Below are 22,121 nucleotides of genomic sequence, written 5' to 3' on the forward strand. Positions count from 1 at the left end.
CTGCAGAATATCCATGGAGTTCCGTAAAAGAGGATGTCTCAAAAGCACATCCTTTGCCTAAAAGCCACGAGAAATCAGAGGGCAGAAGGCAGTTTGATTAGTCTAAATTTAAATTCAAGAATCATCAGATTGCTGAATTCTTGGGACCATGTTAAATTTTCTGACGATATTTTCCTTCATGTGAGTTTTTAAAAAGTCAAAGAAAAAAATCACCCAGTGGTTTTTCTGGAACAATTTTAAAAACGCAAAAACCAGGGCACGTTCTTAGAAAAATTTTAATGCATTTCCAAAGCGGATGAGAAATCGAAGAGAATGTATCTGCTGACCTGTTATTCTATGTATTCGCCTCGTCACGCTGTCTATCAGACTCAAAGTGATGGAGAACGGGGAAAGGTGTCGTGACACAGTGGCCACCCCTGTGAGGTGGAGGCGAGGGAGAGCTAACACGCAGACAAAGAGCATCCCGCAGACCCGAGAGGAAGAGGAGAGCCAGTAGGGGCATCATCTTCCAGCCTCTCCCTGCTGGTCACACAGTCACCATGATCTGATCCAGACATTTGCGTTTTAGGTCGGGCACCGTGGCCTCTTGGCTGGGGTACCCCACGGGGAGCAGCATCAACAGCTTTTCATTCGTGGGCCGGCCCAGGAGCACCCTCAGACGGGGGCCACAGTTGAGAGGAGTGGTAGTGACAGTCACCAGTCCTGCATTCTAAAACAGGAGAGGAAAAGAATACGCACGTTTTGAAGTCAGCAGGCAAAGTCACGGCTCTGCTTCTGGCCTGGGGACATTCTACTCCCTATTGGACCTGCTCGTCCCATTATTTCCATGAAGTCGGGCACCAAAGAGGCTGCCAGCTGGGGCAATGGGTATCTTGAATCTTACCTGCTCTCTTCAACCTCCCCAGTCCTCACATTCTTTTAACCAATGAGAAGCTTCTCGAAGAAGAAAAATACTAGTCTTGTTTTTCACTGATGCTTAAGAAACGGACATGGTTATTTCATGGGAAGAAACTTGGAGAATCTGCTTACACCAAGGGAACGGCGCAAACAATGGGAGGTCCTATGATTATAGAACCAGCAATGGCGGCACAGCATCGTCCCCAGCTGAAAATACTTACGTTCCATGATAGAGAACCCAGTGCCGAGGGATACGCTGGAGGGGGAGGAAATACTTCATCAACCTCTCCCCCAGCCCCTCTGGCTAATAAACATCTAATGAAAATCTTGTGTAGCTTCAAGACACTTCTGGAGCCGACCCTCTTCATCCCCTACCCTTCCCAATCGGCAGTCACTGCTAAGCCTGAGCTGGAATGAAATTCTGGAGCTGCCTCGGACAGTCTTGCACAAGCTCATTTGGTCCAGTCATCACGCTGTCTGTTCCGATGGAGGCTTCAGGAAGATTTCTTTCCTCCCTCACAAATGGGCTACACTCAGCCTTATGGAAAGCTAGAGGGCAGCAAAGTCAACACTAAAGTGAAAAAGGCTGCAGATTTGAAGGTGCAGAAGCTACCTTGTGAATTGAGCTCTCTGAAGGTCTAAACAGCTTCTTCAGGGACCCTAAGATGGATGGGGGCGCCCCGTGGTTCGATGTTGCGCAGTGATTCCTTTATTTATCCGCTTACAGAATTAGGAAGGTAATAAGATGCCAGCTCCTTTAGGACAATTTTTCAAGCAATCTAAAAAAACACATTCCTCTTTTGTGTAACAATGACTATATTTTGTACGATGTTTTCAGCATCCAAATTTTTCTTTTAGTGAAGAAGCACATGTGTTTTTGGAATTGATTGTCCCTTGAAAGTGGGATCACTCCCTCTTATAATCTTTATTTTGCTTGTTTACTGTCACTCTCCATCCCAGGACTCCAGTCCCCACCAGTTCATGAAGCCACCATTCCTGGTGCCTCCCAGGGAAATATTTGTTGAGGGAACGAATTGAACCCCATGAGAGGCGTCCCTCAGTGCTGCTCCGTTTCATGCTTCGCGTTGCTCTAGCTACTGTGTAGGTGGAATTTTTTTAAGCACGTGGACATCTTTCTAGTGCAATGTAAACTCAACTTCTCAGGAAAGGAGAGTCCTCCTTAGAGCTTTTTAATCATTCCATCGGCTCAGACAACAACGGAAAACACAGCTAGGAAACCAGTCCCTGGAACTTTGAGCTCTGATGCCCTTTCCCGTGTCGGCCCAAACCCTTGAAGCTCCATGTCGTTACAGGTGAAGGAGAATACAACAACCATTTTTCTGACCCTGAAATGACGTTGTAAGTGAATTTTCAGGAAGAGTGCCAGCTTGTTGAACCATCAAACTCACCAATCCTGGCTTCCAGAGTCATTTTTCACTGAGTTACCTTACTTAGGAATTTAACTTTAGATAAACAATTTCCACAGGTTCCTGAGCTAGAAACTCAGCTGGGATTTGCGAATAAGGCCACCATTTGGCCCCCAAGGATCACTTCTCTCTCTTGGCCAGGGTGGGAGGGTAACGTACCTGCAGGGCAGCCAGGAGGATGCCGCAAGCGATGGAAACACTGATCTCGCTGTAGTAATGGACCTTTCTTTGGCCATTTGCAGCAAAACCATGCACTTGTTTAAAAATGAGAATCAAAACAGGTGCTGTGTCCAGGTACTCTTTAATCCAATTGGTTCTGAAGGGAAAAAAAATATTCCAGAGAATATTTGCTTTTAATGATTTTTATCTTTATACTACCTTAGCGTATTTACGTTGAAAATAAAACCATTTACTTGTCTTGCGTTTAAATTGAAAAGGAGCAGGATATTTGTTTGTTTGTGTCTTGTTCATCTTTTTCTATCCAGGGTCATTCAATTCAATAAATGCATTAATAAGGGCCTAGTATGGCAAGGCACATGAAACGCTGAAAGATGCAAAGATGGATCCTATAATCAAGAGGGCGATAAGCCAAATTTGGCAAAATAAACCTTGGAAAGTGCTATGAAAGAAATAGAAGCCAAGTGCATTAGGAGCCCCACATTACTCACCGCATATGATTATTGTGAGGGTGTAATCAGCTAAAATATAAAAAGTGCTTAAAGTAGTACCTAGTCCATAGTGCCGTGTATGTGTCAGCTAGTGTTATGATTATTACTCATATTATTTTACAGTGAATAACAAAAAAATGTCTAAAATACGAGATGAAGAATAACTAATTTACCTACGTTCAAAGGCAAGTTAGTAATTTTTACAGATTTTTTTGTACTTATTTATTTTGCCTAGGTGTACACTGGTATCTAATATTCTGGGCTTGTTCAATTTTAGAAGAATTTATTATGCCATCACAGTGGAGCTAACTAAAAGAGAGCAACGTGGCGCAAGGCCTGTTAAACAAGGACAAGTAGCGCCTTCTGCCTGGTGGAGGGCTCAAGCAGGAAGAGACACAGTTTGGCAGGTAGATTGGGCCCAGATTCCATATCATTGAGCCTTTAATGACAGCTGTGGGCTTCAGAGTTGACTCAAACAGGATGTCAGGACACATGCTCATTTGCAATTCAATTTAACAAACATTTATTCGTTTACCCACAGTGCATCAGCACTCTGCTAGATGGTATAAGACTTTCTTAAACTGGAGCTCCCTCGACCCCTAGAGTTTATATATATGTGCGTGTGTCCATACTGTCTGCAGAGAAAGTCTGTAGCTTTAATTGGATTCTCAAGAGTATCTTGGTGTACAACAAAGGTTTCTAGAATATGGCCTATAAAACGAAAAGGAAAGGAAACCAATTATTAAAATACTATGTGCTAATGGCTATTTTTGATGCATGGGAGGTGTATGTTAGGTGCTTTGGGCACAGAGCTGAGAGAGCAATTAATTCTGTCTTCGGAGGGGACAGTGACGGGGCTGGCAGTGTTTTGTCGGTACTGCCCCCTCCCGGAGCACATCTCTCTAAAGCTAGAAACTCAACTCTGCTTTTACTCATCCCACTTTTTTGCCATGAATATGCAGTAAGATTTAGATATTCGTTATTAATGTCCGGCGCTTCTTCCAGAGCACTGTGATAACTCCATAGATATCAATTTCGATAGGGTTTAAATATCTGAGGAAAAAATTATTCTCTGGGGCCAAATAAACGAAAGAGCAGCAGGGCCAAGAGGCCGACTTCTCCTCACCCCAGTCCTGACTGTTCGATGAGAAGTCGCACGCCACCCTCCAAGATTGCCACGCAGTCGCCCTTTCTTAGCCTGCATCACAGTGGAGTGTTGGATGGCCCGTGTCAGAACTGGCCACTCAAGGCCCACAGCTGACAGCCAGACACGTGAGTCCTTCTACACTGTAAGTGCCAACGAGTCGAGATAGCCTCCCTCCTGAGTGGTCAGGACCAATATCTCTGCCCCAACCCGCCTCATGCTCAGCCTGAGAAGAGATTGGAGGCAAAGGAAATGGCTTTTGTGGGGAGTGAGTATTTGTACAGAGCACCCTGTGACTAGAGTTCTAAAATGACAAGGCTGTCTAGAAAGTGGAAGGGGACTGTTTTGATTATAAAAGTGACTGAGAAGTTCCGGAATCTCTCTGAGATATTAGGAAGGGCGACTGCCTCTCAGTGGGAAAGAGGGTTCAGCAAGGCATAGCTAGCTGTAGCCACTGGAAAAAATGAAACCTTGTATTTACGTCCCCTAACACACTGGGGCACCACAGTATAACTAGTCACACGGAATTCCAATCCACTTCTTTCTTGAGATAAGGAAGCCCACAAAGTTACTAACGCCTAATGGATATTACACTTGTACTCAACTTGTACTTTTACTAAACATGTACTAAAATTAAAGCCTGCTCTGCCATCATGTGGAAGATGCGATCTCTGTAGCAAGCTGTAATATACTTCACTCAAGATCCTGAGAAATATTTCACAATCTTATGTTCCAAGGTGGGAGAAGAGTGAAGTAAGTCCTTAAAGTTTTATTTACTAATAATTATGTGGGTCAGAGTCTATTTCTTTACCAAAGATCCTTATGATTCTCACTATGTGGCATTATCATTCTACACACTTAAAAACTCATTTAATTTTCATAATGAAGTAGATGCTAGACTTATTCTCATTTGACAGATGAGGAAACTGAGGTACAGAGAGGCTGGTAAGCGGTAGACCTCACATTTGAGCCATAGCCGTCTAGCTTTGGAGGACCTACTCTTAGTCTCGATCTCATTTAATCCTGACACCAAGCTTTTAACAATATCATTTTGGGTAGAAAACAGGAGCTTAGCATGATGGTTAATTTTATGTGTCAACATGACTGGGCCACCGGGTGCTCATAGATTTGGTTAAACAATATTCTGGGTGTGTCCGTGAGGGTGCTTCTGGACCAGACTAACGTGTGAATGGGTAGACTGAGGAAAGCAGGTTGCCCTTCTCGCTGTGGGCGGGTCTCATCCAGTCTGCTGAAGCCCTGAATAGAATAAAAATGTGGAGGAAGGGGCGTGCTCTCTCTCTGCCTGACTGTCTTCGAGCTGGGACATCCGTCTTCTCCCGCCTTTCGTCTCGGCCCGGGAGTGGAATTTATACCATTGGCTCTCCCGCTTCACAGGCCTTCGGAGTCAGACTAGAACTGCACCATCAACCCTCCTGGGTCTGCCGCTTGCCTACTGCAGATCTTAGGACTGCTCAGCCTCCATGATCATGTGGACCAATTACTTATAATAAATCTCTCGGGGCCAGCTCCGTGGCCGAGTGATTGTGTTAGCGCACTCCACTGTGGCGGCCCAGGGTTCGGATCCTGGGCGCAGACATGGCACTGCTCGTCAGGCCATGTTGAGGTGGCGTCCCACATCCCACAACTAGAAGGACCTGCAACTAAGATATATGACTGTGTACGGGGGGGGGGGGGGGGGGGGTTAAAAAAAAATAAATCTCTCATCTCTGTTTCTCTCTGTCTCTTTATGTCTTTTCTCTCTCTCTCTCTCCCTCTCCACTGATTCTGTTTCTATGGAGAATCCAGACTAATATGCTTAGAGAGAGTAAATAAATGCCTCAGGCCTTACAATTGAAAAACCAAAGCTAAGGTTTGAAGCCAGATCTGATTCTAGCTGGCATTCCCAACCACTCCACCGGATGTGGTGAAGCCGGACTTGACTTCCAGAATTCCTCCCAGAGGCAGAATCAAACTTTTTAACACCCAAAACAAAACCAGGAAACTGAAGTCATAGTTACTTCATTTCAAGAGGCCAAACCAAACGTCCCTAATTGCACCAACTTTGTACCTCAGTTTCTTCAGGTCTGTAACCCATCGGTGGCCCATTCTTTTCAAGTAGTTTATTTCCTCTTCTTCCTCAATGATCTCCCGAATCTTATGCTTCGTGTCCGGGTCCTTCACGACCACAAAGGTCCAGGGCTCAGTGTGGGCCCCACTTGGGGCTGTTCCTATCATCCATTAAATTAAAATCAGAAATTAAAACTGCAGGGAAAAGTGAGAATGTTAATTAAGAATAAATGTAATAACCAGCACTTGCTCCAAATGAAGTTAGATCGTCCAGCAAACCAGGGGCTTGGCAGGAGACAAGCCTGCTGCTGTCGACTCCGTTTCCCTCAGCATCAGTTTTGGGGGTCTCCAAACCAGCTAACTGATATCAAGGCCAGTAGTTCCAGGGCTGCGGGAATTTATCAGTGCTTCTTTAATTATGGAGGAGAAAAGCTCCCTAATTAACTACCACGACCAGTGAGAGAACTGAGGGGAAATTCTGGCAGCCAAAATTCTCCAAAACATCTTTTGTTTTGATATTCTTGCAAAAGGATAAAGTCATGAAGCTTATTGAAAATGGTAAAACTTAAATGGTGAAATGGTTTTTAAAATGCTCCTCAAAAGATAACTAAACTATAAATGGTTTAGCACCTCTGTCAAAGCTCTGAGTGTGGCACGGTGGGGGCTGTGGTCTTGGGGACGCACAAGAACTCTTGGCCCCGGGCGCTCAATCCACATGACAGCGTGTCTTTCCGGTCTTGCGGACTCTGGGAACCCTCTGCCCACACCTGGATGGGTCCCAGTGTCTGGGGACAGTGCTTCACAGAGCATCACAGTGCCCAAGGATCTTGCATTGCCTTTAAGATTCCATCCAGGGCCTGGGCCAGCTTCTGATCAGGTGTCACCCCTCTGTCCTAGAGATGGCCCACTGTTCCTAGCAGTGGGCCACAGTGACCCACTGGTGGGACATTTCAGAAGCAACCATCGCTTTCCTCCTAGTAATTTAATGGCAGGAATTCTACCTGCTGGGGTGGGGGGGGGGGGGGTCAGGCCTGTCAGCCTTGATGGGCTTCCTGTTTCCACCCACCACGCCCCACGGTGGAGAAGGCAAGATTGGATTGTGAAATTCAAGTCAAAAGCTAAACATATAGACCAAATTTCTGAACAGAGTGATTCCAATTCATGTCACTGTTTGCTCACTCTTTGAGTGTCACTAAACATGAGAAATAAATTGTTCCCTAATGTTTTCAATTACGCAAAGTTTATCTGAATGTCCTATGCACACACACACATGTAGATACAGACACAGTCACGTGTCGCTTAACGATGGGGATATGTTCTGAGAAATGCATCGTTAGGTGATTTTGTTTTTGTGCGAACATCATAGAGTGTACTTACACAAACCTAGATGGTATAGCCTACTACACACCTAGACTATGTGGTGCTGGTCTTATGGGACCATTGCTGTATGTGCGGTCTGTTGTTGACCCAAATGTCATTAGAGGGCACATGACTGTATATACACAGAAGTTACTGCTATTAGTTAGATAAAAGACAATCTAGCACATTTGTAATCTTGTTTTTTTTTTTTTTTTTTTTTTGGTGAGGAAGATTGGCCCTGAGCTAACACCTGTGCCAATCTTCCTTTATTTTGTATGTGGGATGCCATCGCAGCATGGCTTGGTGAATGGTGTGTAGGTTTGTGCCCAGGATCTGAACCCGTGAACCCTGGGCTGCCAAAGCAGAGCACATGAAGTTAACCACTATGCCACTGGGCTGGCCCCTACATTTGCATTCTTAACTGAAAGGAAATGTTTTATTCTTGCTTCCTTTTAACTTGGGCAATGGATTCACAATGGTTATGCAATAATTTCTGCAAATGAACTTAAATGTGACTTATATAGGAATAAGACTCCAGGGGCCAGCCCCGTGGCTAAGTGGTTAAGTTCATGCGCTCTGCTTCAGTGGCCCAGGGTTTTGCCAGTTGGGATCCTGGGTGCGGATGTGGCACCGCTCACCAAGCCATGCTGAGGTGGCATCCCACACAGCACAACTAGAAGTACCTACAAGTAGAATATACAACTATGTCCTGGGGGGCTTTGGGGAGAAGAAGAAGCAAAACAAACAAACAAAACCAACGAAGATTGGCAGCAGATGTTAGCTCAGGTGCCAATCTTTAGTAAAAAAAAAAAAGAACATGATATTGGATTCTCCTAAAAAAACAAAAAGAAGACTCCCATCAGAGGAGACTCTCTGATAGACATTCTTCTGTCTCCTCCCTGTTTTTCTGTCATTCTCATTTTTTCTCTCCGTGGAGATACTACATTGCATTGAAATGGATTTGCTTTGCTTTGGTTTACTTTGCAAATTCATATGGGTAAATTTAGCTGGTGCATTAGAATATGGTACTAGAGCAGCATGGTGTGTATAAGAAATTTGGTTCCAAAAAGAGAAATGTGTAAATATGAGCAAGTGAATGTGTGCATATGCATGTGTTTTAAGGAGAGACAAAAGTAAGAGAAGGTTTCTTTTGCAATGTGTAATACTATGTTCAGAAATTTTTATTTTCAATAAAAATGTATTATATTAAATAATGTCAGAAGTTTGAACTGTTGTTACATCTGCTCCCAAGAAGTTTGTAATAGTCAGAAGTTTGCAGAAAGTGGAAATCATTATGTTTCTGGCAGTCAATGAACACCTGGGTAAGACTTTATAGATAAATCTATCACTCCAGGCTTTATTCACTGTGTTTGAACTTCGACGTTGCTCCAATATCGTCACTTGCAGCTGACATTCTCCAAGACCCAGTGTGCAATTACAGACCTGCTGCTCTGATGACATTATCAATCACTTCCATTGGGATTTGCTCGTTACTTATGAATCTGATAGACCGTCTCTTGTTGAGAAGTTCATAAAATTCCTGGGATCTCTTAACCATTTCCTTCTCTGGGTACCGGGTGTGAGAGAACGCGATGTGTTCAACGTTTTCCTCTGACTCTTGCGATTCGTCAGCATCTCCAAATAAGAATAAGAAAGGCAGCAAATTAAATGATGTCTCTTGGTTATGAAGGGGAGCAGAATATGCCATCCCAAAATACGCCTCTTTGGTATGAGGATTACTTTGAGTTCACTATTTTTAAGAAACAGCAGACACAGGAGAGGCTCTAAAAACCTGAGTAGAAGTCACCCTTTTGTTAGTGACATTTACTTTTATAAAGGAAATCTCCATTCGTGAGTGTCCCTCTCTGCACCAGGAAGAGAAGGATGCTTTTAAACCACAAGAAACTCTTGTTAATGGGGAAGGCGTATATCATACACTTTTCTAGCAAGTATATTACATTTCACAATTTTTTTTAATGAGAAGACCATAGAAATTCATTACCAAAGAAATCAAAAGCAGATCAACTGACCAGAACTGTTAGGTAAGAATATCTGAAAAAGAAAGACACTTGGACTTTCCCAGTGCAGCGAAAGTTCAAGTAGTGGATTTCTTCCCATGTGAGCCATTTTTCAAAGTACAACAGCAGAACCAATTTTTAAAATATTCCTGTTTCATATTTAAAATATCAATGCCTTCAAGAAAGATTTCGAGTTGAAACAATGAATGAGAACTTGAAAGCAAAAATATTGCCTTCTGAGAAAAGTAAAGTAATTCATATCAGTGGGAAATAAATCTCCACTTTTCCTCACAAGACTGAGGAGGGAAGAAGAGAGGATGCACACTTTTAACCCCCTAATGGTTTTTCTGCGTGGCCGAGTTCCTGGAGTAGATGGCTCCTGTTTTTCAGAGCGTAGGAGTGAACCTTTGGAAGAGGAGCTAGGTTGCCCTGTTGATGAAGTGAGGGGAATAGAATTTGGGAGGAAAGCCCAGAGCCAGGCCTACACAACAGAGAATCAAAGGACCTTTAGAAGGAAGGAAGGGCTGCCCCCAATGCTAATGCGGTGAGTGACTGGTTGGGAAGTAGGGAAATCACTGAAAGAAAAGAATCACTTCCACAGGCAACTTGGTGTGAAGAAGAAGATAAAAACTTACAAGAAAATCTTAAAGAGTCACCATGGTATTGGGTGTTTGAGCTGTTTTTCAGGAATTAGAATCCCTTGTCCAGTTCAGTCTGGTTGAAACCACCAATTCATCAACTGGGCCCATGCGGATGTCTGAGAAGCAACCTTTTGATGTCAAGAGACTAAAAACTCCACCCTCAGATCATGCTCATGCCACCATCTTGTGAACATGGGTCCTATGAAGAGGCATAGCGTCTGACTGTGCTTGCGCAGATCATCAATTACCTCACCTCTCCTCACCTCCAATCATCTATTTCCACACTTCAGACTACCTTGCCCCCATCCCATAAATATCCCTGAGATCCCACTTTTGGGGAGGCAGATTTGAGACTCATTCTCTCGCCTCCTCACTTGGCTGCCTTGTGATAAAACCTTCTCTCTGCTGCAATCTCGTCGTCTGGGTGTTTGGCTCTCTGGGAGACAAGCAAAACCAAACGTGGTTCGGTAACAGTGGCAACAAACACTCTCACCTTTCTAGCAATCAATTCTGAACCAACCCCAGACGTCATCACTATCAACCCTGAACTTTATCAAACGTGTCAATAAAGACTTTCACCTCTAGTGATACTTTCTGCATCGTTTGTTAAGAAGTCTGGCACCTTCTGTAGTCAGTATGTGGTAAATGAGCCAATGCATGAAATGCCTCCTTGACTTTTTGAAAAGGAAGTTACCAACTCTTCAGATCCACTCAGCATTTGCCTAAACGAAGGCAGTGTAGGTGCATGACCTAGCAATCTCTGCAGCTTCTAAAGGCCAGGATAAGCACTCTTAATCCAGCAGAATGAGGGGCTGCTGCCTGAGCCTTATCAGTGAAACCATTATCTGTGAGCTGGGCAGACAAATGGTCCGAATCTCTGCTGGGCTGGATTGTCCTGAGCGCTCTCCAAGCTGTGCGCACTGGGGGCTGCTGATCCTGGAGTCTTCCCAGGGCAGAAGGTGTACATCCTACTTGGGAAAGGAGTAGGCAGAGCCAGACTTGGAGAGAAAACACCAAGGGAAGCACAGGGCAGTGAACCAATTCAAAAGGTACCACTTCTCTCCTTGCCCTTGAGCTTCTGACTGCCCGGAGGAATGCGGCCCACACCGAGAGGGAAGAGAACAGCCTCTGTGCACTCCATAGTTGTCCTGTCTCCACCCTAGACCAGCCCAGCCACTTTGGGGAATTCATTCAAGCTCTAAAGCCCATGTATTCCAAAACAAATGCATGCTACTATGGTCTGCTTTGTAACACATATATAAAAAAATTGTGCTGCCACACTTGGGGTTTGCTATTAACACCAAGAACAACTTGCCTTTTATCCTTGCTTTAATGCCAAGGAATCTTAAATTGCACCATAATTAGGTTTAACAGCCAAGTAATTCTAGGCCACATCTTTGCTTTAATGTTGAACACAAAGGTATTTTTCTGGCTACATCTCTACGTAAACTGCTTCTGTGTTTTGCAGTTCCACTTCAAAATCTTTTCAAATATTTTCTAGCTATGAAACTGAAAGGCCAATTTGTGTCATGTCATCCTTGTTCCCTCCCTGCAATTTTGGGAGAGGCTTGAGGAGCACTATTAATAAGGCTGAGGGGAATGCAGCTCTTGCAGTAGACGGAGTCTGAAGGTGGGGACGGGAGCAATTTCAGGGCCCAGCACCTGCCGGAGAACGCCTCCTTCTCAACTCCCTCGGCCATGGCTCTACTTCTCTGTGGGCCTCTCAGTCATTGAACTCCTAGCCCTGGTATAGATTGACTGCTTCACTAGCAGCTCCCGAGGTGGGTGGGGGCTGGAGAATCTGAGGGAGTCCAGATGGAGAGAACTTGGATAGACTAATGCTATCCTGAGTGAAGTTGACAGAACTTGTTTCTGAGCCCCTTCATCTCTTGTGACATCCCCAGTGTCCCCAAGCTGACTTTCACTCTCGCCTAGTAGGATCTGCCCAGACCCACTCTCAAGGACAGTGTCTCCATCCGCGTCTTTTCCCTTTCCTAATCTTCTCTCATCTGACCTTACCTGTCCTTTGTCCTAAAACCTAAAGGTCTTATGAGAGTCTTGGTCAGCCAACCTTTTAAAATTAGCCTTGCAGGGGTCGGCCCTGTGGCTGAGTGGTTAAGTTTGTGTGCTCCACTTTGGCGGCCCAGGGTTTCGCCAGTTTGGATTCTGGGCGCAGACCTAGCCCTACTCATCCAGCCATACTGAGGTGGCATCCCACACAGCACAACCAGAAGGCCATACAACTAGAATACACAACTATGTACTGGGGGCCTTTGGGGAGAAGAAGAAGAAAAACAAAGATTGGCAACAGATGTTAGCTCAGGTGGCAATCTTAAAAACAAATAAAATTAGCCATGCAAACCTATTAATTAATGGGTGAGTGTGTCAAAGGATGATGAAATGAAAAGACAAAGCAGAATTTATTGCTTCCTACAGCAAAGGAGAGCCACGTGCTGGTTGAGCTCAGTCTCTGTGAACACAGTAGAATGCAGACCTTATGTAGTGTTTTTGGCAATGATGTGCTGGCTAACTAGCTCTCTGAGGCAGAAGAAAAGAGACCTGGCTAATAGCACTTGCCAATTTCCATCATGGCCTGACTTCAAGCTACCGATGATTGAAAAAAAGGCCCACGGAATGCCAGAATATTTAACAGTTGGCTCTTCCGGGCCCCAGAGGCTGGCCCTGGCACACCACGTGGTTGGGAAGCATGGAGCTCAGGGATTGGTGTACTTCCAGGGGTGCAGGCAGATTGACGTCATCTGCAGGCACAGCGGTACTTGGTTGAGACTGTTGTTGATCGGTTGGCACTCAGAGGGGCGGGGACAGGAGTGAGTCCCTCCCTGATTGGCTGGTTTTCAGAAACAAGAGGCTGCCACTGATTGGTCGGCTTTCAGGAGCTTTTACTCAGGTGAGTTGTCATTGATCCATTAGACAATGGATTTGAAACCAGTTCTGACAGCTGCTTGTTACCACGGGTACATAAAAATCTGTCCTTTCCCAAGTTTTTGAGAACATTTTTATTCTCAAGCATTACCCACATTAGATAAAAATTTTAACACAGGCCTTTCTTAGCAGGGATTGGACAACCCGGGACAATCAAGCTTTCAGTTAGAATAATAGCTTTCGGACGGCCAGTGAAGCTAAGTGAAGAAAAATTCCTGCCAACATTGAAACAGACACATCTTGATGAGATGTGTTCCTTATATCTTTGCCTCCTGTTTCCATTTCCATGAGCTTCCGTGAATCTGGACCTGACTAGAAAATGTTTGTGCAGGATTTTTGGTTCATTTTAGGGGGACACTCTGAGGTTTCCACTTTGGGGTAAACACCAGCAACTTCTCTTCCTTAGACCTCTGCTACAGACAAGGAACTGAAAATATTAATAGGACACCACGTTTGGTCGGAAGGAAGTCAGTGTCTGACATCTGATAAGAATGGCCTCTCTGCGCTCCCCACCATCCCCCCACTCGACCTCACGCATGCTGATCCCCTGATCTGTGAACGTGCAGTAGGAATTCTTTGTGAATCAGAGCTGCAGGAGGCTGGATTGGAACCCATATTTTCCTTAACTCACGCTAGAATGGCCTACAACACTTATGTTACTGTTTTGTCTCTTAGTGTCAATTTTCAAAACGGTTTGAATCCAGTATCCACTTGCTGTCATCAAAACCATCTCCACGTTTCTTTGGTAACGGAATCCTTTTTCTTCTCCAATTACACCCCCTTTGGAACCTGCAATACCAGCAGCGGATCCGCCCTTGGATCATGTCCACCCGTCCAGGGTTGGGAGCTGGGACTTGGGTGGCAGAGGACCCTGAGTTTAAAGGTTGATTCTCACCTACCACCTGTGTGACCTCAGCAGGTATCGCTTATGTAGACACAAAAATTCCAACAGGAGACCGAGAACTTTATATTTAGGAAGATGTGCTCATGGCTGCTGAGGAGGCCACCGTGTGTTCAATTCATTCCTCTGTGTGAGGAACGCACAGGATTTTGAAAAATGAACCATCAGGCAGAGAACCAGAACAGGGCCATACAGCTTTGTTCTCTGTCCCCAGCCTTCAGGCCTGTCCCCAGGTCTCTGATTCCCCACCAGCCTTATCAATCCCTCTCGTATCCCCCAAACCCTTGGGTCTTCAAATTCATGGCCTTTCCTCAATGCACACTACCTCTGATCTGTCAGGGAATTTTTAATCCTGCCGGCCATCTCCTGCCTCCTCGGTTCTAGGTCATTCTCCTACTGGAAAGGCAGCCTAGTAAACGGGCTATCTGTCTGGACTCTGGAGCCAGACTGCCTGGGTCCTGGCTCTACCAGGACCTGCCAGGACAGATGACTTAGCCTATTCCAGCCTCGGTTTCCTTATCTGTAACATGGGGATGATTATAGTGGCTACCTCGCTGTATTGTTATGAAGACTAAATGACTCGCTATATGTAAAACATGACACTGCATACAGTAAGTGCTACATAAGGAGTTGTTACTATGATGATCCTGGAGCTCCTTTCCCCACGTCTTCTTTTCTGTAGTCCATTTCTCCCACCACAGTTCCTCTGACCTGGAGGTGCCACCCGAGTTCTCTCCTGAGCCGCCTTTCTAGTAATACTCCCTTAGTGACTTCATTAGTTTTCCAAGTTCTAAGTGTCACCCCTATGCTGGTAACTCTCCACTCAGTCTCTGTGGCCGGGATCACTCACCTAGACTCTTCTCTCCCTTTCTGCTTGGGTGTGTGACCATCCTCTCAAATCTAACATGTCCTTCATGACACTCAACATCTTCTCCCTTGACTGGTTCCTCTTCCCTCCCCCATTTATGATAGTGCCATTCTGCCTTTTCCAGCCCCCAGATCTTGCCCTCTCCTTCTTCTTCCAATAACCAATTTATTACCAAGCCTGTTACTCTATCTTTAACTTCACCCTGATTCACTCCTTCCTCTGCATTCCCCTTCCACCACCATCCAGGCCACCCTTATCAGAACACGTCATCACCCCGCTTCATAATGGACATCTCTGTGTTCAAGGGAAGTGCTTCTCAGCTGGGCATAATGGGCACTCAGGGGGCATGTCCTTCTACGTATGAGAGTAAGAGGCAGCCCTGCTCCGAGGCCGCCTGGGCTGGACTCCTCTGTGGTACATTCGGCATTGCCGGTTCCCAGCACTGAATGCCAGCTGTGTCCCCAACCCCTCAGTCTTGAGATTAGGACAACTCAGAACACACACACGCACACATGCACACATGCAGACACGTGTGCACACACAAGCATATGCGCACACGTACACATCCATGCCCACATGCATGCACACATACTTCCAGGCGGCCTCTGTTGGAGGGTGGGCCGTCACGAGCCCAGCTGAGCATCACTGAGCTCCTTGCAAATCAAACCCACCCCACAAACCCACCTGAGACAAACCTCAAACACAGATTACTCAAGGCTCCTCCAGAACCTGCCCTTCCTGCCTGCCTCCTTTGTCACCTCTGCTTTCCCAGGCTACCGTGACCTGGCCCGCCATTGGTACCCCATTTCCTTTCACCCCTTCCCTGGTCAGTGCAGTCCTCCCATCTTCTCAGCATCTTTCCAACGGGTTCTGTCTCTGCGCTTACACCCTTCCAGCTCCTCTCACCGGAGATGCCTCCTACCCTTGCCGTTCTTATCCTATTAATCTGCCAGGCCTGGTCTGCTCTTTCCTAAGTGCCCTGCCATGCCCTGATGCCTTCTCAAAACTCCTTATGATCAGTTCCCCTTGGTTCGTCTCTTTGTTGCTCTCTCTTTTGGCTACCTGTTTATTGTCTTGTCTACTGAATTGGACACTCAGCTTTGAGGACAGTGGCCACTCCTGTCTCTAACCCATAGGGCCTGGCACAATGAAAGGCAGCAAGTCCCCAGAAAGATGGCAGTGTTTAATTTCAAAGTGCTTGATCAGAACCTGACCACTTACCCCACAGTCACCACCAGCCTGTGATGCGCCCCTTCAGAAAGATTTTAGCAGCCAGAACAGGATTGGAGCCAGAGAAAACGTTAGCCCCTCCAGAGCTTTTTACAGAGTATCCAGGAATAAAGGGAGGTTGGTGCCAGCGGGTGACAAACTGACCACCGGAGAGAAACGATCTGTCTCTGTCACTCACCAATTTGCTTGCACCATAGAGGCTGATGATGAAACTGACCTGTGTATGTTTCTTCCTCTCCATAAGCCCCGCCGATAAGTTGCACTCATCATAAAAAAGCAAAGGTGGAAGCTATGCAGCATTCCTAGTGCCTTTACCTTCTTCCACCTGGCAGAGGTCAGTGCTGTCTTTGAAGTCTTCATCCATCCAGGGACGAGCCTCGGCCCTGCCTGTAGGCTCCCCCTTTCTTCTCTCGATGCTTCTACCAGCATTTTTAAAGAGCCACACAATCAAAATGCAGGCAACTGCTGCCAAGACTGGAGTCAGGAGAAACATGGTCATGAGACTGACCCTGAACTGTACACACACTTCCCAGCCCGATATTTAAACAGACAGAGACAGGAGTGGGGAATGCCGGGGGATGGGAGGTAGGAAGAGAGAGGTGTGCAGGGAGGAGGGAGCAAAGTGACCTCTCTCACTCTGCGAGGACTTTGCAAAGGAGCAAAGATCAAAGCCATGTGTGTTCGCTGAGTGTTGTGGGTCTGGTAATGCACAGGTGCATTCACTTTTTTAAATTGTGTCCTCAGTCAATATATTCTTAGACAATACTTGTTTTTAAAAGAACAGATTTCCAGACAGCAACTCAGATCTGCTGAAAGAGAATTTCCAGGAAAGAGCCCTGGTAATCTGCATTTTCAAACAGCTTGTTTGTGAAACACTACCCTGAGGTTTTGATTTTTTAAAAAAATGAAGGCTGAGCCAACACATTAAGAAATGATCATATTTTGCATTAGAGAAAAATTTTGATCTAGGAAAAGTGATACAAAAAACCTTAAAATGACAGTTTGATTAATTGTATAAAAACTTAAGTAGGACTCTTTTTTTTTTAACCCCCAAATGTCTTAGTTTGGGCTGCTATAAGAGGAATGTCATAGGCTAGGTGGCTTAAATAGTAGAAATTTATTTCTCACAGTTCTGGAGGCTGGGAAGTCCAAGTTCAAAGTGCTGGCTGATTTCGTTCCTGGTGAGGATTGCTGTGTCCTCACATGGCGGAGAAAGAGAAAGAGTATTTCTCTCTCTAGGTCCCTAATTTCACTCATGAGGGCCCCACCCTCATGACCTAATCACCTCCCAGAGGCCCCCACCTTCTAACACCATCACATTGGGGGTTAGGGCATCAGTATCTTAATTTGGGGGGACACAAATGTCCAGTCCATAGCAGCCAGGTACCAAATTATGTATGATATGATACCATTTGAGTAAAACAGAGTGGAAAAGACCATATATTTACATGTGCTTCTATATTCATAACATTTCCTGAAAGATTATACTATAAATTTAAAACAGTGGTTATATTGAGACTTCTCTGTACTAGTTTTGCAACTTCTTGTGAGTCTATATTTATTTCAAAATAAAAAGTTAAAAAACAACTGTGGTTACTTGATTTGGAGGGCATGTGGTAACTGGATACACGGGGGACAAGGTGGGAGGAAGAATTTTACTGTATACCATTCCATAACTTTTTAATTTTTAACTATTACCAATATATTGCCTATTCAAAAAATTAAATAAATGTTATTTATTTTAATAATCCTTTTTATGTTTTTGTTTTATTATATATTTTAACATTTCTCTTTCTGATAGGTGACTATTTCTTTTAATGTATGTCATACTGGTTCTAACTGCAGAGAACTGTATAAGATCATAGGCAAAGTTTATTATGGAAAAACTGGAGTCCGGAGGAGACAGTGTAATTGTGTTGGCACTGCCTGCCGTGACCACAGTTCTGCTAAGGGAAGCGTCCTCTCATCATCCCCTGAAACGACATCAGAGGTGGCCATGTCTGGTCCCATTTGACCCATCTCCACACCTGACCCAAGACAGCCAGTCCATATTTCAGGCAGCAGCTCATGCTATGTCCAGCTCATCGTTTCATCGCACCAAAGTACAGAATAAATAAGGCACTCAGTAGCAAGAGAGGCGAGACCTGGGAGGAAGCACCTTAAAAGCCATGAGGAAAGACAGAGCGAGGGGCCATTGGCTGCGAACGCTGCAGTCCCTGGAGGTCCCAGGTCTGGTTCTGTGTCAGACCACGTGGCTCCTTATTCTCAAAGGATCAGAGTGATCTTCCGTCCTGTAAACACAGAGCCCAACTCAAGTCAGTGCCACGAATGGGATTAAACCCAGAGGAACTGAGGGGATGGGAACGGATTATAGTGCACTGGTGGGCACTGGGTGTGGGCAGCCCCTCCATCTCGGGATGGAATACCAATAGTCTATGGTGTGCAGTAGTTGGTTGGCTGATTAAGGTGTTGCTTGAATCTCCTGTTTTCAGACCGTGTGTCCAGCAAAATGAGTCTTTAGGGGAGTTCTGAAACCACCAATAACCCTAGAGGGTAAGAAATATAAGGACCACCATGCTGGATGGATGCTTTTCATCATATTTGGCAACTTGCAATGGGAAAAGAAAAGACTCTTATCCTGAATTGTTTGGCTCAAGGACGAGAAGAAAAGTAAAGTGATCATTTGTTCCCTCATTCATTCATTCATTCACTCATTCATTTAACATATATTTTTGAGGATCAATGTGGAAGGCATTGCATTAGGTGCTAGAAATAAAATGGTGGGCAGAACAGATGGCACATGACCTCCTGGAGCCTTGGGCTAAAGGAGGAGACAGACAGAATCAAATCTCACAAATTAATATCACATTTCAAGGTCCATAAGAACAGTTAGGGAGAATAGAGCATGATTTGAGCTAGTCGGTGAGATTGGAGGTTTCCCAGGGGGAAAAATGCTTGAGCTGAGGTTGGAACTATGAGTGGGAGTCAGTTAAGAAGAGAGAGGATATAGCACAACCAGAAGGACCTACAACTAGAATATACAATTATGTACTGGGGACCTTTGGAGAGAAGAAGAAGAGAGAAAAAAAAAGAAGGGAGAGGAGAAAAGCCCCTTAGAGGCAGAGGGGAAGGTGTGGGCAAGGCCTGCGCTTTGGGAGGAGGACAGATCCAGGGGATGCGGGGAGCCGGCTGACGCCAAGAGATAAGTAAATGCTAGTGAAGCTAGTCTTTGTATGTCACATTAATAAATTATTTTCTTTACCCTAAATGGAATGTGGGGAGCAGATGACAGGTCAGTATAGCCTACACTTATTGAGTGCTTACCATGTGGTGCCAGGTTTTCTTCTTAGAACTTGATACATGTTAACTGGTATATACCTCACAATAATCCATAATTATCCTCATTTTACAAATGAAGAAAATGAAGCACATGGAGGTTAAGTAATATGCCAAGTCAGAGTTATATGAACAGGCCAGAAATAACCCCTGAGTGCCAGCCTAAAGTGGCCCCATGTCGTTTACTTCTTCATAGCAAGCTGGAACCATTAGCTCAAAACCCACTGGAGCCAAACTGGCTTGATCGGGGAGTGGAAGGTGGGATGCTATGCACTGAATGTTTGTGTCCTCCAAATTCATATGTTGAAGCTCTGATTCTAATGTGTATTTGGGGGTGGGGGCTTTGGGGGGTACTCAGGTCACGAGAGTGGAGCCCTCATGAAAGGGATTCGGGCCGTTATAAGAAGAGGCCAGAGAGCTAGCTAGCTCTCTCTCCACCACGTGAAGGTGGCCACCTATGAACCGGGAGTCAGGCTCTCACCAGACATTGAATCTACCAGCACTTTGATCTTGGACTTCCCAGCCTCCAGAACTGTGAGAAACAAATTTTGTTTTCTAAGCTACCCAGCCTGGCGTTTTTGTTATAGCAGCCTGAGCTAAGACATATCTTCCCATGGCTCATGCTCAGCTTAGGAGGGATGTGGACCAGAGGATTCAAAACCTGTTCAGCCCAGAGAAAAAGAAATTAGCAGTTGTTATCATGTCAATAGTGAGAGGAGAAAACAGTGGGGAGGAACCAAGTCAGTTAACGGCGATGCCTGGAGGAAGATGCAGTTCCCAAGCTTCGGGACCCAAGGGCCTTTGATCCCAAAGCACCTTGCAGTGCTGGTCTCAGCACAGAGCAGCCTTCCCGGGGCTCTTGTTATTAGATTTCCATGAGCCCACCCCCTTTCACTCCGTGTGAATTCCTGCTATACTCATCTGAGCTCGACCGAGTGGGTCTTCATAGTTTTCTCCAAACAACACAAACTCCAGGGCCAGGCCGCCCTCTCATGATAGAGTCAAGACAGCAAAATTCTTCATGGTCGCCACCAAACGTTCTAGTAAAGGCTCCTGATCATGCCATGGTTTCTCATCAGTTTTACTTTAGAGACAGAGCTTGTGGTGTGGGGACAGAGAGATGCCATATTGCTGATTTTTGAAGGGCCCAAATACCCCTCTCTAGTCTGAGTAGTTCTGAAGCATCCTGGGGTAATGGTTGTCCCAACACTCTTTCCTCAGCACGTTAGGAGAGGGAAACGCGTGCTGAGGGTAGATGCTGTCAGGGATGGTAGGAGATACTCCTACATCATTTGTCTTTATAACTTTGTGTTACTGTAGATTCATTGTTCATTTTAATCGTATTCATTTCCACTGATGGCAGAAAACTTAATTTTGCTACCAAGACAATGCGACCCCTTCGATTTTACAATGGAGACAACTAGAAATCTCTCTCTTGCCGTTCCTTTCCCTCGGTACCCCCGGCATGTCCCAGGAGAAGCTTCTGGGCCTTGGTGTGGGCCCCTTTCTTGCTAGATTCTGATGCAGGGCACAGTCTTAGGCGACAGGCACCGCGCCAGCTGCCTCCCATGAGACCTCCTCAGTCTCCCCACTTCTCTGTCTCCTCCAAGTGAGATCACAGGGCCTCCTGATTGGCTCATTCTCAACCAATCTCCACGCCCCTTTGGAGCTGTTGGGATATTCTCCTGTGGATTTGGAGACGGGGGGAGAATTGACAATCTCAGGTCCCTCACTTTTTGCCCTATATAAGTCTATATTATCTGAATATTTTTCAATGAGCATGTACTATTTTTTTGTATTTCTTAATTGTGATAAAATATAACATAGAATTTACCATTTTAGCCCTTTTAAGTGTACCGTTCAGTGGCATCGAGTCCATTCACAATGTTGTACACCCATCACCACTATTCGCACAGCGGTTTCATCCTCCCCAGCTGGAACTCTGTCACTGTGACACACAGCTGCCCTCTTCCCCTCCCCCGCCCTGGTGACCTCGATTCTGCTTCCTGTCTCTATGGTTCTGACTCTGCTGGATGCCTCATACAAGTGGTATCATGCGGTGCTTGCCTTTTGTGATGGCTTATTTCACTCGGCATCATGTCTTCAAGGTTCCTCTGTGTTTTAGCATGTATCAGAATTTCTTTTTACTGGTTAGAGTGTGCTATTTTTATAACTAAAAAATAGATACTTTGTGATGTTTTTAAAAGACCATTACAAAACAGAGCAATGAGATGTGCACATAGGGTCCCCCATTAAGTCTGAGACAGGACAAGACTCCACCAGGATATAAAGCTTTTGCTGAGTCACTGCAAACTAAACGTCCTCTGTGACAGTGCTACCCAAGGGGCTTGTGCCAGAGTGGGATCAATGCGGCTGGTCCCTTCCTCTAGAAAGCCTTGTGACCAAAAAAAAGTCAGCTGACCTAGGGTGGTGACATGGTTGATTGACCTGAATTTATATTCTAGTGCAGGCTCCATGTGTCATTTTGAGACTGGTAATCAAGTGGGATGGACTGGCCAGTCTGCAGGCCACGCCGTGAACAACACTATTCTAGAAAATGCATTTTCTGCAGACACAGGTATGATCTTTAGCTTTCAATGCTGATGTTAAATCTGATTAGCC

The 22,121-nt window shown here is 45.3% G+C and overlaps 1 protein-coding gene across 1 annotated transcript; it reads right to left on the minus strand.

Moving 5' to 3' along the window:
* Positions 1-267: 267 nt before the first annotated feature.
* IYD (iodotyrosine deiodinase) lies at positions 268-16,732 on the minus strand. The gene is made up of 5 exons (XM_046670356.1): positions 16,479-16,732; positions 9,006-9,197; positions 6,205-6,364; positions 2,484-2,640; positions 268-709 (listed from the first exon to the last, which is right to left on the minus strand). The coding sequence occupies exons 1-5, from the start codon at positions 16,660-16,662 to the stop codon at positions 527-529; spliced, it is 876 nt and encodes a 291-aa protein (XP_046526312.1). The 5' UTR covers positions 16,663-16,732; the 3' UTR covers positions 268-526.
* Positions 16,733-22,121: the final 5,389 nt, after the last annotated feature.

This window comes from Equus quagga, chromosome 8 (genome assembly GCF_021613505.1).
Source record: "Equus quagga isolate Etosha38 chromosome 8, UCLA_HA_Equagga_1.0, whole genome shotgun sequence".
NCBI classification, from domain to species: domain Eukaryota; kingdom Metazoa; phylum Chordata; class Mammalia; order Perissodactyla; family Equidae; genus Equus; species Equus quagga.

Coding starts and splice junctions, on each gene's coding strand:
- IYD (XM_046670356.1), bottom strand. CDS start 16,662: ATGACCATGTTTCTCCTGACTCCAGTCTTGGCAGCAGTTGCCTGCATT. Junction 9,198..16,478: donor CCTCTGCCAGGTGGAAGAAG/GTAAAGGCACTA, acceptor TCTTATTTGGAG/ATGCTGACGAATCGCAAGAG. Junction 710..2,483: donor TCCTCCTGGCTGCCCTGCAG/GTACGTTACCCT, acceptor CTCCTGTTTTAG/AATGCAGGACTGGTGACTGT.